The 15,259-nt window shown below is 41.0% G+C and overlaps 1 protein-coding gene across 1 annotated transcript in view; it reads right to left on the reverse strand.

The window, feature by feature from the left end:
* TXNDC16 (thioredoxin domain containing 16) overlaps nt 1-15,259 on the reverse strand; it is a 1,725,832-nt gene that overhangs the window by 1,093,317 nt on the left and 617,256 nt on the right. Inside the window, exon 8 of the mRNA XM_044073553.1 lies at nt 11,699-11,831. Within this exon, the coding sequence (XP_043929488.1) occupies nt 11,699-11,831 (133 nt within the window). The remainder of the gene's footprint in view (nt 1-11,698; nt 11,832-15,259) is intronic.

Raw genomic sequence — 15,259 nt, forward strand, 5'->3', positions numbered from 1 at the left:
AACTAGGGGCTTTAGTCAAGGTGGAGGGAATTATGAACAGTTCCAAATACAAGTCACTTTTGGCCTAAAACCTTCAGGCATCTGCTAGAAAGCTAAAGATGAAGAGGAATTTCACCTTTCAACACAACAATGACCCCAAGCATACACCCAAACCAACAAAAGAATGGCTTCACCAGAAGAAAATTAAAGTTTTGGAATGGCCCAGCCAGAGCCCAGACCTAAATCCAATAGAAAATCTGTGGAATGACCTGAAGAGGGCTGTGCACAAGAGATGCCCTCGCAATCTGACAGATTTGGAGCACCTTTGCAAGGAAGAGTGGGCAAATATTGCCAAGTCAAGATGTGCCATGCTGATAGACTCCTACCCAAGAAGACTGAATGCTGTAATTAAATCAAAAGGCCCTTTAACAAAGTATTAGTTTAACAGTGTGCACACTTATGTAACTAGCTTATTGTATGTTTTATATTTTTTTAATTTTTCCCCCAACAGATTTGTTTGTTTTTGAAATGAATTGTACAGGTTACAGGTCACATTAAAGCTAGGAAAAGTTTTGAAATGATTTTGTGTGGTCTCATTTATTATATCACAAAAAAATGGCATTTTAACAGGGGCTTGTACATGTTTATATCCACTGTACATGACAAGTCCTTTCCCCTTGAAATCTGATTCCAATGAACTGTAAGGAGGGAAACCCTTCCTTCTCTGGGGTGAAACATGAATTCCTGACACAGAGGGTTGGGGCAGACTGGAGGTTAAGCCTCTGCTCAGTTGCTCCATATTACTCAGCAAATCTTCTAAAAATCAAACTGCAAAGATGGTGGGGAAGGAGTAGAGATACCTACTTTTCTGCTAAGGGGCCTAACTTCAATGAAGGAGAAGGCAATATCTAACAGTTCAGGGTTGATCTAAATATACAAAGGATATACTTCCTTTAATTCTGGAGGAGTTGGTATTACCCTAGTGGTGTCCTTCACACATGCCTGGGAATGATCTGTGTGGCTTGACGGGTTAATGCAGTGGGCTGTAAATGATGAGAGGGGCCTGGGTTCGAAACTTGGAAGAGGCCTTTCTTTCCAATAGTCAATTCCTCCCTGGTTAGATCCAACCACAAACTAATCACCATGGAAATCCACATCTCACCCACACCCCCCAGCAAAGGTAACAACCATGAAAAACTTCTCCAAAGCTGATTTTGGGCTCCTAAAAACAGAGGTGTCTAACTTCACAGCACCTGTGTCAATGGAAAATAGATGCATGACTGCCGAATCATACACCAATCTGCTGCACTGTACTAACACGTACATAAATGCATGGAACTAGCCATACCCAACAGAACAAAGACGTTCTCCTCCAAAAAAAGGAAGCCAATCTCCTCTATAACAGAAGGAAGAAACTGTTGCAGAAAAAGGTAAAGTCCCAAGACTGGAACAACTCCCTTATTAGCTTCAACAAAAAGTTGAGATCCCTCATCAAAACCTTTAAAGCCAGCTATGAAGGTAGAACTGCGGCAAACACTAAAAACAACCACAAAGCCTTCTATAGTTATATCAAAAATCTCCATGGCAATACCCAAGTTTGCTCTGAGTTACTGGACAATGGTTCCTCCTATACTGAGCCGACAGATACTGCTAACATACTGGCTGACAGATTCAGGTGCCAGTTTTACTCCTCTCCCCCCAAAGCACCAATCACAATACTGGAGGAATGCCAGGCACCCAGTATTACTGCAGTAAAGGTTAAAGCTGCATTGTCCAAGGCCAAGAATACAGATTCCATGGGACCCGACAATATCCCTGGATGTGTGCTACATAAACTACAAAGTGAACTAGCACCACATCTGCATGCCCTGTTCAATCATAGCCTTACCTCAGGCTTTGTCCCTACCGAATGGCGCACTGCTACAGTCATCACTCTCCATAAAGGGGGAACGACTACAGACCCTGGGAATTATCACCCCATTAGCCTGACAAGTCTGATATGTAAGGCTATGGAGCGCATCATGGACTTAATTAACAAGGATATAGGGAATCTCCAAACTCTGGATCCCACGCAGTTTGGTTATGTGAAAGATAGATCATGCCAGCTCAACCTGATTGACTTCTTTGAGTCAGTCATCAGAGCTGTGGATGAGGGCAAGATAGTTCATACAGCCTACCTCGATCTGGGCAAGGCCTTTGATACCATTCCCCACTCAGGAATTATTGATAAACTCAAACTAGGCATCAACCCTTATACCACTAGGTGGGTTGCAAACTGGCTCACAGATAGAACCCACAGTGTGAAAGTAGCGGACTCCCAAGTCAGACTGCCAACCAGTCACAAGTGGAGTCCCATCCTGGGTGTTCTCCTGTTTGGCATCTACTTCTCAGAAGTCCAGGCCAACATGGAAGGACTCTGGCTGACCAAGTTCACAGACGACTGCAAGCTGGGAGCCATTAACTCCCCAAGTGATATAGACATCCTACAGAAAGGCCTCACTGAGACCAATGACTGGTATCGAAACCATGGCCTTAAGCTTAATGCCAAAAAATGTGTCATCCCCTTTGGGAAAAACTCAGTTCCCACTAATTACCATATCAATGGGAGCCCACTGAACACTGAAGGTGTTATAAGAGATCTGGGGACACAGGTTAACAGCAACCTCTCCTTCGACCACCACATTGCCACTGTGGTCAGAAAGTCCTTCTCTGTGGCACATCTCATTACCAAGGGTTTTGCATCCAGGAAGAAAGAGGGCATCATCTCTCTCTACTCTTCCCTCAGTAGGCCAATCATCAAGTATAATGCCCCATTTGGCCAAATGTACCTCACTAGACACACGCAACAGCTGGAAAGGCCACAAAAGTACCTCACAAAGGGGATCCTAGGTCTTAAACACACGTCCTACATGGACAGAATCAAAAAACTCCAGCTATTCTCTGTCTCATATCGTCTACTAACAGGCAACCTCTGCTTGACTTACAAAGCCATGTCTGACCCAGCTCTGTTAGAAATGCTACGTCTAAAGAAATCCCAATCCTTCAGCACCACACACTCCAGAGACCTCAACCTCATTACCACAATCAACAGAAGATGCTGGAGGGACAGGTTCATAACCCAGAGACTGCCCATGCTGTGGAATAGACTTTCCATAAATGTCAAGCAGAGCACCTCACTGGCCCTCTTCAAGAGAAATCTTGACGAGTGGATGGGAAATAGAAAGTTCACCCCGGGGATCACTCCAGTGGCTCTACTCGATAGAGGCACTGGGAACTAACATCAGGCAGCACAATGCCAGGGCATTTCTATGGGCTAGGCTTGTAAAGGCTCCTGGGCCGTTAGCCTAGTACACACCTATGAATCTATGAATGTCCAGCCTGGATGTCAATGTCATCTCCTGAGAGGCCTGTGAAGTAATAGCAGTTGCTGCAGCTATTGATAAGATCCCATGGTCTGCCTTAGAGAGACCAAGACAAGAGGGATTTCTCTGTATAAGCTCACAATGCTGAAGAATCTCCAGTCTGAACCTGAACAGGACTCACTGCAACACATCCCTGTGGGGCTGAAAGGATCACTACAGCCTCATGCTCTCCACCCTCAATCTTTTTAGTATTCAAATTTTGTGTTGTGTACTTTCCTTCTCTCCTTTTGCTGGACACCTGAAGCGGAATATTTACTTACAGTTTATTGACTTATGGCTGGATTAACTATGAAACCATAAACTTCCTTTAGTTGATATGCAAAACATTGCAAATAGAACATCTAAATTAAACAAAATCATATTCTCACCAAAGCCCTGTATAAAGCAGCACAAAACATTAAAAAAAATAGCTTTGGCTGGGAAGTGTCACAGATGCCCTGCATTTCCCAATATGAACACTACACACCCTTGATCTCTCTTTCTTTCTCCCTCTCTCTGTTTCAGTCAACATTTGTGCAGTCAACACAACGTGGTCGACTAAGCAGATGGTCAACAGGTGTTACAATTCTGAACAATTCGCAGGTTTGGGGAATATGCACTTTCCCTGGTATTGTGACATCTCAGAGTTACTATATACAATTAGCAGGGGGTGTGCCAGTTTTGCACGCACCAAGGTTATAGCTGGGCATATGTGCAGCCAGATGTCAACATTTACATTTTCGACATTAGGCACCATCAATATTTGGGTCTGTCAATTATATTTAGTAGACTCATATACAGAACTCAGAATAAGAAAAATCTGTCTAAACATGAAGATCGGTTTTCCTCTTCACTGAATCTCTTGACCTCACTACAAAACAAGGCACTTCTGACAAACCAGACTCAAAAGTACTATTTAGTTATTTATTTATGTTATATTTGAAAACTAGGTTGGTGAGCTGGTTCAGTCATGGCCTGAGACAAAATAAACAGATAAGCAACCTTCTTGGTCGCATAACATTTTTTTCCAGGTAGGTCGACTACCCACAAGCCCTTTTCAGTTACAACTCAGGCTCAGGAGTAAGATACTACACAAAGTAAAAACAAGCATTACAAATAATAAGACTGAACATAAAGTGGTTATTTAAAACAGACCAAGGTAAAAAGTAAAACAAATAACTCAGTACATCAATATCACTTATTCAACTGTTTAATTAACAAACATTGCTTCAATTAACAAAAGACAATGAGCATTACAGTATGCACAAATCCAACCATCCATCCTTCCATAATCCACTTTTTCCTATTTTTCTGCATATGGAGTCAGGGAGTTATAGCAACACTGACCATCATCTACAGCCAGTGTTCACATCACCAGGTCGCTAGCACTGCCACGGATGTACTTCCATACTATACACACCACCCCCACATCCACCCACATGTGGCCAATTTAGTGTGTCCAATCTAACTATTGCATGTCTTTGGAAAGTGGGAGGAAACCAGAACACCTGCAGAAAATCAATGCAATTACAAGGAGGACATACAGGCTCTGCCCAGAAGGCACCAGTCAGGAATTAAACCAGAGAACCTCTAGCTGTGAGGCCACAATGCTACCTGCAGCACCACCATGTTACCCATGTATGGCAGTTGATGCAGAGGGGGGGTTACGGCTGGGAGCTGTAGTTTCTGTGGTACAAGGTCCGAGTCCCTCAGCCTCATTTGCCTTCTGTGTCACCTTGAACAAACCATTAAACCAGACAATGCTCCCAGGCTGACCCTGAAAAGGGATTGTGTGTCCAGTAGGGCTAACAAATGGGTACTATGGCAGACCTAGCTACCATGTGGCATGAACCTTGGCTCTAGATGATTGTCACTGTTGAAGTGACACCCTGACCCCATGAGCAAAATTGGGAAAAGAGGTTGTGGATATACATGTATATCTCTGTTGCATTCTGCAACATCGTGGAAATAAAACAGTACTGTAATATCAAAAGATTAAACTCTACTGTCAGAGGAGCCCAAGGACTGTATTCCAGCACTATGCGTGTCACATAAAACACACTGGCTAGTGGAAGGGACAGTGAGCACAACATAATGAAAAGCCTTTCACAGCTGTCAGGATAGTGCTGTACTGGGGACATGCAAATCTTCTCCCCCCAAGACACTTGCACAAAACATTCCCATGCTTGAGAGGCCTGATCTGTGAGAAATAAGCCAAACCAGTTCCATGAATGTGGTTCAGAAGTGATGGCAAACAGCTGCATCAGGAATGTAAAATAACATAGTAATTCTTATCTTTAATAGCTTACTACTATAAAGGAAGCACACCCTGGTTTTTGTATATAAAGAGTACAGTATTACAAAAAGAGCATTTACAGAGACTTACGATTAGCAAGATAGAAAACATATCTGAACTTTCATAATCTGAGCAGCTTAAGAAGTTGGGTCCTTTACGGATGGATAGGATGAAATGAGACCTAATCAATATCCTCAAGTGACAAAGTGATGCATGACTATGTGAGGAACTAAATACAAATCTGAAACCAGATTTTCTAAACATAACACTTGTTACAGAAAAAAAAAAACATATCAAGTGGCATTCAGAAAGGATGGGAGAATAGTGGAATTCTTTTCCACAAAGTATTAGGAACAACAGTAGCCTCAAAACCTTAACAAATGGTAGAACGTCTACAGTGATAAACATTTAAGTGTGTGTGTGTGTGTGTGTGTGTGTGGGGGGGGATATATACATACATATGGTAAACTTTAAGATGCAAGTCCTGCTCTGACCTTTGATTTCATTTACAGTTCCAAAAAAAACCTGGGTACACCTCTGGAGAACCTTGTAGCACTTATAAAACAATCAAAATGCATTCAAGGTTTAAAATACATTTTAACACATACTGTTCTATGAAATCAAAGGCCTGATCTACAAACTCAGATGAACTTTTTAACAAGTTGGACAATAAATGTTTTCTTCATGAGCAGGAAAATTCATGCAGGACTTCTGCTTATAAAAGAAAGTTTATTGCATGCTGTGAACACTACTTAATTCCAATTTTCCTGCATAAATAACAGATGACAAGCCTGATCTGCAAGGGCATGGAACACATCATGAAACTTATAAACAAAGACATTGGTAATCTGGACCCTACCCAGTTTGGGTTCGTGAAGGGCCGATCTTGTCTCCTGAACCTGATTGACTTCTTCAAGTCTCCAGAGCTGTGGACAAGGGTAAGACAGTCCACACAGCCTATCTGGACCTCGCCAAGGCCTTCAACACCATCCCCCACTCTGGAATCATAGACAAACTTACTAAGCTGGGCATAAATCCCTATATCACTCGATGGGTTGCCAACTGGCTTACTGACAGAACCCAGACTGTAAAAGTAGCCGACTCCAAATCCAACTCCAGACAAGTGGCAAGTGGAGTACCTCAGGGTTCAGTCCTGGGACCGCTCTTGTTTGGCATCTACTTCTCTGAAGTACAGGCCAACACTAAGGAGACTCTGTCTAACAAAGTTTGCAGATGACTGCAAACTGGGAGCCATTATTGAATCCCCAAATGATGTGGATATTCTACAAAAGGGCCTTACAGAAACAGATGCTTGGTGCCAGAGCCATGGCCTCAAGCTTAATGCCAAGAAATGTGTAGTCATCCCCTTTGGGGAAAAAACATGTACCCATGAATTACCACATAGGTGGCAGTACACTAAACACCGAAAGTGTGATGAGAGTCTTTGGGATACAGGTGGACAGTGGTCTCACCTTCGATAATCACATCACCACAACAGTCAGGAAATCCCTCTATGTGGCACACCTCATCACCAAGGGCTTTTCATCCAGAAAAAAGCAGGTCATTGTCCCACTGTACTCATCCCTCATTAGACCCATTATAGAGTACAACGCCCCATTTGGTATGTACCTCACAAGACATCTGCAACAGCTGGAAAGGCCGCAAAAATACCTCACTAAAAGAATCACAGGCCTAAAGCAGATGCCCTATGCTGACCATCTAAAAAAAACTCCAGCTATACTCTGTGGCATATCGTCAACTCAGAGGCAATCTCTGCTTAACATACAAGGCCATGTCAAACCCTGAGCTGTTGGACATGCTCCACTTAAAGAAATACCAATCCCTCAGAGCCACACGCTCCAGGAATCTAAACCTTGTCATCAAGATGAACAAAACATGCTGGCGGGATAGGTTCCTGACTCAGAGACTCCCCATACTCTGGAATAGACTGCCCATACATGTCAAGCAGAGCACTTCCTTGGCCCTCTTCAAAGGGAACCTTGACGATTGAATGGGAGATAGGAAATTCACCCCGCGGATCATGTCAGCCGCCCTGCTAGACAGGGGTCCAGGGAAGTAAACATTGTGGGAAGAAATATCCAGGGAATTGCTATGGCTAGGCTTGTATAGGCCCTAGGGCCGATAGCCTAGTACCAACCTATGAACCTATGACCAAACAGCCAGCAGTAAATTACTTTTAATTTTATCTTAACTAGCATTGATTCTAAAACCTAGGTGAGAATGTTTGATTATTTTAATGTATATTGGCAACAACCGTGCTTCTTTAAGGAAAGTTATCCCTGACTGTATGGGAGGGTCTGTACTATTTTAGCGAACAATTGAAATTGCAGACACTACCCAAACATTCCGAAAATACAAAATGTCGAACACACGGATCAGAGATTTTTTTCTCCCAGAGGAAAAAAAAAAATCACTAATCGGTACAAAAAAAAAAAAAAAAAAAAAAACCCAAACACAAAATAACTATAAATATACCAACTCCAAGATCACACCACAGTAGAGAAATGTCAAAGTCCCGAAAATGGCCCAGTGATTTTTTTCCCTAGAAAAAAAAAATCGCTGTTCCGTGCTTTTAGCATTTTGCCATTTTGCGTAAACACGTTCGACGAAACAGCGTTCGCAACTTTAAGCATTCACTCAAATAATAGGAACACATATGGGACACTACCGTTATACTGTTTTGACTGACAAGTAACAAATGTGTTTTTTTTCAGATGCAATTTAGAGCAAATACATCTTTGCAAAAGGCATTTTATAAATATTTACCTGACCTGCAACTCTATCAAACTTTTTTTGATAAAACTTGTATAAACCATTATAATTAATAATTATAATTAAAGGCAGGGTTTAGGTTTTGTACCTGATTCTAGAAATGATTTATAACATCTAAGGGTGTCCTTTTAATATAATACGGTAGCACAAAGAAGAAATAAGAATGGACTCTGACACAATGTAATTCACAATTATCAAGTCGCTTTTTCACATTATTCGACCTGGGGATTGGGATGTTGTGTCATCTGTAGCAAACAGTCTTCATTTAGTTCCTATCGACTACCTTCTCTGACAGTCGCACCTGACTGCTACATGTTTTCTCTCATGTAATCCTTCCATCTCTTGGCTGGATGCCCACTTTTCCTCTTGGATTCTTCCTGTCCCTCCTAATTCTTCACCATCAAATCATCATCTGCTTTCCTGCACAGGTACCCAAACCACCACATACTGTTCTCTTTGACATCCTCTGCAATTTGCAGTGCTTTGGGTTATCTGCTCTAAAGTCACCATTTCTTTGTCTGACAAAGTGCATCCTACCATTTGCCTCAGGCACTTTATCTCCATCACCTCTAGCTTCTACATCTGCTCCATCTTCACTGCCCAGGTTCGTGTACCATGCAGAAGTACTACTTGCATCATTGTTTTGAACATATTACTTTTCAGCTTCTTTGACACTTTTCTAATCACATGCTACCCCTGACACTCTGTGCCAAATGGCTGGAGCACCTCAAACTCCAGCTTTGACATCCTCATTTCAACTTCCCTTTTCTTTAACAAATCCTCTCAGATAACATGAAGCTATTAACCTGTTCCACTATCTTCTCTTCTACCTCAGTATTTAGCCTGTTCTGATTTCTAACATTTCCTGCAAAAACAACCATTCTCAAGTTTCATCCTAAGTGTCCTCGTCTTGCATTCCATTCCCCTATCATTTGCTGAAGTTCCTATTCAGTCTGTTTGAAATGTCACATCATCTGCATACAGCAGCTTTGTTGATCTATCCCTAAAAACATGTCTGCTAATGTAGTCCATCACCAGTATGAACAAAAGTGGGCTTAAGTTGAACCCTAATGCATATCCACCCCACTAGGAATCTCTCTATATGTCTGAACACTATTCGTAATTCTGTCATTGGGTATTTGTACCCAGACTGAACTAATTTTACCAATGTTTCTGGGACTTCAAACCATCACAAGACTACCAAATCAACTTTCTTGGGACCTAGTTATATGCTCTCTCCATGTTGAAGAATGCCCAGGTGGACTCTCTCCTCTCCAGCTTCTTTTCCATTATCTGCCTCAAGGCAGACATTGGGTTGGTTGTGCTACATCTTGATCTGAAGCCAAACTGCTCATATCCCATTTTTTTCCTACTGGTCTTTGTATTAATTTATCAACCTTCACCAGCATTTTCATGCAGTATGACAGGAGTTCCTCTATAGTGTTCATAGTTGTGAATGCCTTCTGTTATTGTACACTGGCACTAGACTGCTTATTCTCAAGTAGTCTGGGATATGCCTTGGTCTCCAAGCTGCTAAACTGCTATAAATATACAGGAAACATTTTGCCTTAACTCACCCAACATTTTGATCATATCTTTTGTGACTTCATCGGCTAAATTCTTTGACTTAATTTTCCTTAGTGTTGCTTCTACTTCTAAGGTGGATTCTTCATTCTCTTTCTTTGTAGTTTGTGTATGTAGCAATATAGCTTTTGTAGTGTTTTCCTCATTCAAAAGCAGATGAAACACATTCTTTACTACTGTGACTGCTCTAATAGCTTATTTATTAACTAACCAGTATGCCTTCTTAGCCTAGTCCATCTTTTCTATCTCCAGCTTTTTCCTACATTCCTATCTTTGATTCCACTACCTGCACACCTTAGGTTCCTTATTCCTATACCTTGCTCTACTGCATATCTTATCTGTAGTCTTCACCTATGCTGTTTAGAGACGCTGCTACTCTTCTTCAACTTCACCCATTTCCTCTTCAGCCTAGTCTCTATTGACCTAAAGGCCTTCTCTGACCATTGGTTATAAATGACTGCGGCCACCAGTGGTTTATGCTATGATGATTTTCCAGTCTCTAATTCTACATCAGTGCCCTTGTCTTTACAAGGAGGAAGTCTACTTGGGTTGCATGCTGTCCAGTCTTGTATGTGACCTTGTGACTCTCTCTTCCTGAACCATGTGTTGGCTAACGTCAAGCCATTAGCCATACAGGGGTCTGAAATTGTCTGTCCAACTTTATTCTTGCTGCTACAACCATGTGGACTCAGGCAGTCCTAATTTTATGTTTTATCTGTCCCAATATGATTATTCTCCCTCACCATTCCTAATTTTCTGTTCTATCGATCCCAATATGATTATTCTCCCTCCTCATTTCTAGTCTGTCCTCCCAGAGTAACAGATTCCAGATACTATTCTAAGTGGCTCTATTGCACTGCCCTTTTACGTTGTCATCTGGATACATAGATGTCCAGTCACCTCTTCATCATTATGCCACCACCTCACAATATGCACCCTACCAGTGACAATACATTCAGTGCGACAACCTTTAATTTATTGATTGGTGTTACATCCAGCTTTCTCTCAACAAAGCTATCTTGGATAACTCCAGCTGGGCAAATGGACACTGGCTAGCTTGCAGCTTACTGACTCAAGGATTCTGAGTTTTTATGACGGGCACACACTAGCCAAAAGAGGCATGCAAACCCCTCCCAATGTTAGCATGGGTCCCTGGTGAGGCCCCCAACCCACCTAACACCAGCCAATACCCATACCCACTGTTGGCAGCATTACTCAACATGACCAAATCACCTACACAGGTGACTGCACAGCATGCAGGTTGGGATCTGTGCTCTGATTTGGAGGATACTGCGCACCACAGATGATGCCTAAAGCTGCTCGTCTACACAACTTTTTTTGCCAGTAAGCCTTACCTACAATCTGTGCTGCTGCCTGTAACTCCATTCAGTTTTTGAACACAGTTCACACACATTCAGTTCAAAATAAGTCAAAATGCTCTTTAACTAATACTGAAAAATTAAAATGGACTTTAATTAGAAATGCAGCCAACAGTGTTAAAAGAACTAAGTGGGAAAACAAGGATAAGAACTTGTGTGATGACTACGACTCTCCCTAATATGAATTTCTCTTTCTCTCAGATGCTCATGTAGAATATCTTCAACTACAGCAAGAAACAGTAACACAAAGTCATAAACATGCTTACCTAGGTCAAAATCTTCAGTACTGTCTTCGTCCACCTCAAGGTATTCACGGTTTTGTTCCAGATCTAGCTTATTCTTAGCAAGTGCTATAATGTCTTCAAAGTCTTGTGCAGTAAAATATTTAATGGGTATACCCTTTAAATACAAATATAGACATAAAAAGACCATAATTTGAATACCAGTTACACTTTTACAAAAGACTGAAATACTGGAATATATTCCTAAATATTCCATTAAAAATGAAACATTACAATTCTCTATTTGTATATAATAAGTCATTTCTACATATATATAGTAATGTAACATTTGAAGATGGCACTAAAGCCCTGGGATGTTTAGGCTTACACTTGATGGACAGGGTCACAATTACATTAGACTGCCTGAAAGGAGGGAAAAATACAAAAGTCAAACAAGAGTTATCGAAGCTATTGAAAAGTGAGTAAAGAATAAATTAACAGGTAAAATACAAATGTAAGAATTTAAGCAATTTCTGAAGGTGGGGCAATGGACCAAAAGATCAAGCAGAAATAAAACATAAAAAAAGAACTACAGCTAAGGCTTTACACTAATGATCTAGAGGCAGGCATTTTATGATATACTCCTTAAAGCATTAAGGCAGAAACCACCTATGATCTAAAATGCTACATAATAGTCACCTGTTATGCAAAGACAAACTTCAAACTGTAATCATTACAGAAAACGTGCAGCTTATTACATGTCTGTATAGCATCAAAATATGCTACACAACTGTACTTGTACACCTACATGAAATTCACACTTGCCTATAACAGTGGAAGTTCAAATTGCTCACTGCTAAAGGAAACCTTTAGGCTATACTGGTTGTGTCTTGCCCAAGACACAACTGGCCAGTTTCAAAAACCTCTTCCTCCCTCCCACACTTCCACTCTGCCTGCTGACTGAGCCACCTAAAGGAGGGAAAATCAGCAGAGTGGAAAACCTTTAGGACTTTCTTGCATAAAAGAAGTAGCGTACTCATCCATAACCAAACAAACAAAGAAATAACTACCAAACTATTTCCCAACATAAACTATATACAACTGCAGAGCAATGGGGTTTGGATGTGGCTACAGCAGCAGTGAAAAATTTAAACATTTTCTATTACAGGCAAGCGCAAGTTATGCAACTGTGCTATGTTCATCATTCTTCATTGCTGCAGTAGCCTTCAGGCTACACAGGTTGATTACCTAAGCCTCCAACCTGGAAGGGGGATGATATGATGAATCCAGGAGCCCATGAAAAATGCCCTTTGCAAAGCTAGTCACAGATCTAAAGAAAGAATCCAGTTTGAAATACCTTATAAAGGTATAACCAAAGGAGCAGGGAGTTGTCTCTACAGCTTCTGCAGTCCACCCCTTTCTAATATGCCATCAAAGACAAGGTCCTAGTACAGTACACCTGGAAACTGCCTGGAAATAGTTTAGTATGATGAGTATAACAAAACGCAATAGCCTAGGACAACCAACAAGAAATAGTCTATTCTGACATGGGTTGTCCATTCTTAGTCCCAATATAAGAAGTTAATAGCCAATCAGCAGTTCAGCAGAACTTTGATATGACACAACAGTACCTGAGCTATGAGTATATGCAAAATCCTCTCACCCTGGTTTTGACGGTCAGGATAGAATGTTGGGAGACTTTTGGCCTGATTCAACTAAACTCTGAAATAACCTTGGGCACAAATGATGATTTTGTTCTTAATATCCTATCCACAAGGGAATCAGATTGGGTTTACTCAGCATGAAACCTTACAATTCAGATACTTCTCTTGCAGGTGAAGAGCAAAGAATGTTTCCGATGTAATGACCCTCAAGTATGTTAATGTGCAGGTTCCAATGGATATGTAGTTAACTTTTATACCAGAAAAGTACAGTTGTGTAACAAGTTATCCTAATGGTAGATGTCCTACTTGTCACTGTTGCACCATTCCTTACAATAGGGATATCCTGCCAAGGATAGTCGGACATCCAGCCATCATACCAAAGCCTGGGCCATTCCACACACTGTATTTCAGATGTATGTCCAGGCGAAAGTACATAAGTGACACAAGAGCTCTAAACTCTCAGAGCTGAACTGTCCGAGAAAAACATGAGCAACAAATGAGGGAAAAAGGAACATGACGCATACCCAGAAAAAAGAAAATAAATTGGCCAGAGGAAAAAGAAAAACAACAGGGGGAAGGAAACAGGGATGAAGCACTGCAACAGTTACATATAGAACATCCACTGTTACAGTAAGTTCTTACACAATTGTACTACGTCCTTAAGTCAGTGTTGCAATCTTCCTTATAAATGGAAGAGTGCTAAAGCTATTGTAAAGAAAGGTAGGAGGAAGAAGGAACTGAGGAACCCTCTACCAAACATGTAGGATGGACCTAGCAAAACCTGCACTGGTCCTTGAAAACATATCCAACTTAAAGAGCTTAATAAAAGTATGCACAGAAGACCAAATAAAGCTTTTAAAATGGATCTAGCATTGAAACCTTGAAAAAAATCAGAACAGGCAACCACCAATGAACACAAAAAAAGATACCAAAAGAAACAGATTTAGAAATCCAAGTAGAAATAAAAATTATGTACTCACCATAATGTTCCATCTGTGTTGCCGATTTTCATTCTTCCTCAACTGATGGGTTCGGATCAGATCCTTGGATCGGACAAGGCTGTTAGTAAAGCTCATGGTAACCAAGAACGTTCAAGTTTCTCCCTAACCCATAATGCACCAACCCAAAGTTACCTCAGATCTTATTTGCTAACTTTTACCAAAAAGGAAATGTTTAATATGCATAAATATAGGAGACGTAAAATTGCATACGCTCAATACAGAAATAAACTATATCTGGGGCTCAATATCAAGAACAATGATGTCCGTCTATCAGCTCATTCTTCGAGAAGCTTGCAAACAGAAAGGATAGGGGATGGTGGGCGGGAGTTGAAGAATGAAAATGGACAGATGGAACATTATGGTAAGTACTTAACTTCTTTACCTGATGTTGTCAATTTACATTCTATCCTCAACTGATGGGAGAGAGTCCCCGCTACCTATAATCCCAGGTGGACTCTAAGGAAGGATAATCTTGAGCACAGTTGAAACAAATGATGCTCTTCCCCTGGAGACCAGATCCAACTTGCAATGAGCAATAAAGGTATAGGGAGTATCCCAAGTTGCTGCTGCACATGTCGTCCATGGATGCTCTGGAAAGAAAAACTGAAGAAGATGCCACAGACCTAGTGGAATGAGCTCATACCTGTTGTGGTAAGATAATACCAAATTGCTATAGACAAATGAAATACAATCAATCAGTTAGCCATCTGGCTAAAATTACCTTTGCGAATGGTTTGCCTAGTTTTACTTCTGCAAAGTCAAACAACTGGTCTGTTTTCTTGATGTCTTTTGTTCTATGCAGGTAAAAACATAATTGTCTGTGAACATCCAATAAATGTAACATGTATTCACCTTTGTTTCTAAATTTAGGGAAGAATACTGGCAAATTAATGGATTCATTTTAGACAGCATCGGTTGTCTGGCTATTATTGGAATTGAAG

Source organism: Protopterus annectens, chromosome 6.part0, assembly GCF_019279795.1.
Source record: "Protopterus annectens isolate FY-2018-M chromosome 6.part0, PAN1.0, whole genome shotgun sequence".
NCBI classification, from domain to species: Eukaryota; Metazoa; Chordata; order Ceratodontiformes; family Protopteridae; genus Protopterus; species Protopterus annectens.